General features: G+C 44.9%; 1 protein-coding gene across 1 annotated transcript in view; it reads right to left on the bottom strand.

Annotated features, from left to right (window-relative positions):
• Positions 1–2867, bottom strand: part of LOC141771102 (high-affinity choline transporter 1-like) — a 5401-nt gene extending 2534 nt beyond the window's left edge. Inside the window, exons 1-4 of the mRNA XM_074641445.1 lie at positions 2676–2867; positions 2343–2456; positions 2029–2184; positions 1424–1572 (exon numbers count right to left, since the gene is read on the bottom strand). Coding sequence (XP_074497546.1) covers positions 1424–1572; positions 2029–2184; positions 2343–2456; positions 2676–2859 — 603 coding nt within the window. The 5' untranslated portion in view covers positions 2860–2867. The remainder of the gene's footprint in view (positions 1–1423; positions 1573–2028; positions 2185–2342; positions 2457–2675) is intronic.
• Positions 2868–3081: the final 214 nt, after the last annotated feature.

Below are 3081 nucleotides of genomic sequence, written 5' to 3'. Positions count from 1 at the left end.
TCCTGGAACACCTCCCAAGGGAGGCGCCCAGGGGGCATCCTCACTAGATGCCCGAACCACCTCAGCTGGCTCCTTTCAACGCAAAGGAGCAACGGCTCTACTCCGAGTCCCTCACGGATGACTGAGCTTCTCACCCTATCTCTAAGGGAGATGCCAGCCACCCTCCTGAGGATACCCATTTCAGCCGCTTGTACCCGCAATCTAGTTCTTTCTGTGACGACCCAACCCTCATGACCATAGGTGGGAGTAGGAACGAAGATTGACCGGTAGATCGAGAGCTCTCAGCTCTCTTTTCGTCACAACGGTGCGGTAAAGCGAATGCAATACCGGCCCCGCTGCTCCGATTCTCCGGCCAATCTCACGTTCCATTGTCCCCTCACTCACAAACAAGATCCCGAGGTACTTGAACTCCTTCACTTGGTGTAAGAACTCCTTACCTACGCGGAGTAGGCAATCCATCGGTTTCCAGCTGAGAACTAAGGCCTCAGATTTAGAGGTGCTGATCCTCAACCCGGCCGCTTCACACTCGGCTGCGAACCGATCCAGTGAGTGCTAGAGGTCACAGACCAATGATGCCAACAGGACCACATCATCTGCAAAAAGCAGCGATGAGATCCTCAGCATACCGAACTGCAAACCCTCCTCCCCCCGACTACGCCTCGATATCCTGTCCTTGAATATCACGAACAGGATTGGTGACAAAGCGCAGCCCTGGCGGAGGCCAACCCCCACCGAAAATGAGTCTGACTTATTGCAGAGAACCCGAACACAGCTCTCGTTTTGGGCGTGCAGAGATTGGATGGCCCTAAGAAGTGACCCCCTCACCCCATACTCCCGCAGCACCCCCCACAGTATCTCCCGGGGGACACGGTCACACGCCTTCTTGAAGTCCACAAAACACATGTAGACTGGATAGGCATACTCCCAGGCGCCCTCCAGGATCCTTGCGAGAGTGTAGACCTGGTCCGTTGTTCCACGACCAGGACAGAATCCGCATTGTTCCTCTTCGATCCGAGGTTCCACTATCGGCCGAACCCTCCTTTCCAGCACCTTGGAGTAGACTTTACCAGGGAGGCTGAGTAGTGTGATACCCCTGTAATTGGCACACACTCTCTGGTCCCCCTTTCTGAACAGGGGAACCACCACCCCCACAAGACATTTCACCTAAAACCACAAATGTCAACCTGATAGCGGCGCTACTGGAAAAGGGCAGGGTTACCAAAGTCAGTATGATTCATCGTTTGGAGACCATGAATGGCTGTTCAAAATGTAATGGCAATCCATCCAATAGTTATCAAGATATTTCTGTCTGGACCAAAATGACCAATTGACAGACCAATACTGCCTTGCCCAGAGCCACGCCGCCAGGCTAAAAACCACGCGTTAAATGCTTTGTATTTTCCTAAAAGTGTAATGTTTGTACCAAGCCAATGAGCATGAAGCTAAGCTGGATGACATCAGTGTAGGCCACAGAATACAGTCCTCCCATTAACGTGTAAAGGACTGCCACAGAAGCAGAGATGCCCACAGCCAGCGAGGAGGAGATGTCCATGACCACGCTTATCGTCCCTCCTGTAACCACAAACATGTATTCAGAGTGAGGCATCCACAACTTTAACAAAGTTCAAACTCGGGTGCTGAAGCAACAAACTAAAATTGATGCCATGTAATTTTAAATGTTTTAAAATAATTTATTTAGCACCTTGTAGGTCAGTGCAAAGAGCATGACACTAGGGCTGCCACTAAATGCATTTATAGTACTACTGCAAGTAGCATGTTTAAATACCAAACTTGACTCTTTGTTTCTGTGTATTCATTAATGTAACTCATCTGCAGTCTTACTGCATCATACTTATGGTAAAATGTTTGTTCCCTATTTGCACCAAAATAATTTTTCAGTGTATAATTGTGGTATATAAACAAAATACTTATAGCAATATTTATACTCTCAAGATCTCAAGATTTACAATTGAGATTCAACTTGCTGATATTGCTAGAAATGAATTCAGTAAGTTGTTTCTGACTTACCCAGTGCACCGAGAATACATGCTATCCACAAGATATCGCCTATGAGAGCGGGAATGAAAAGAACAGCAGCTACAGCGTTGCCATATTTCTCCTGAAATGGGTCCATGAGGGTGACATATTTCTTCGACCGAATTGGTGTGACAAAGAAGAGTGCACCTGAAGTCACACAAAAACAGAAATATTTTTACTTTAAACATTTGTTTCATTTTGAAGTGAAGATTTTTTGGTCTGACTTATTAATCACCAGTAAAATGTCTTCATTTATTGTGGGTACATGATGATGTCCTTCTGTCTTCATTAGTGACCTCACTCACCTATAATCATGCTTATGGCAAAGGCAATGGGTCCAGTGGCCCACACCAACCCCTTTCTTGGATCGTAGACCACTTCAGCAATACCCAAAATATAGCCTCCTCCCACCCAAGTGGCTGCAAAACATCAGGACACATACAGGCAATGAGAAAGAAAATGAATGAAACTAGGTCCACAAATTGTAAATTGATGGAATTAAATTCATTAAAATTAAAAATTTTAAACCACTGATTTCAAAATAAATGTCTCAGAATAATTTGCGATTACGAACATTTAAGGCCCAATTCAGTGACTATGATCATCTATGATGTTATTATCAGCATTATTATTGTTACCTGTCATAGTAAAGATGCTGACCCAGATGTTTAGGTTCCGCCCTCCAACCATTGCAACTTCACTGCGGTTCCCAGTGCACTTCTTCTCTTCACGTTTGGACTTCCTGGATGCCCAGATACCTGTACCCAGTACAATCATGTAAAACACTCCCATGGACAGCAGTCCTGGCCAATTTACCGCCATCCTCAGTGTCTGTAGGGAAAGGACATCAAACTCACACAAATTCATATACTGTATCTCTTTTCAGCAAATGCTGTACATTGAGCATGCATTGCTTGCAACTAATATACAGTCATATAAATAATAAGGCTGTCAATCAATTAAAATATTTAATCGCAATTAATTGCATGATTGTCCACAGTTAATCACGATTAATCACACATTTTTTAACTGTTCAAAATGTAC

The sequence above is a fragment of the Sebastes fasciatus genome, chromosome 1 (genome assembly GCF_043250625.1).
Source record: "Sebastes fasciatus isolate fSebFas1 chromosome 1, fSebFas1.pri, whole genome shotgun sequence".
Taxonomy (NCBI): Eukaryota; Metazoa; Chordata; class Actinopteri; order Perciformes; family Sebastidae; genus Sebastes; species Sebastes fasciatus.
The sequence above is the reverse complement of the archived record's forward strand: the minus strand, read 5'-3'. Positions and strand labels throughout refer to the sequence as shown.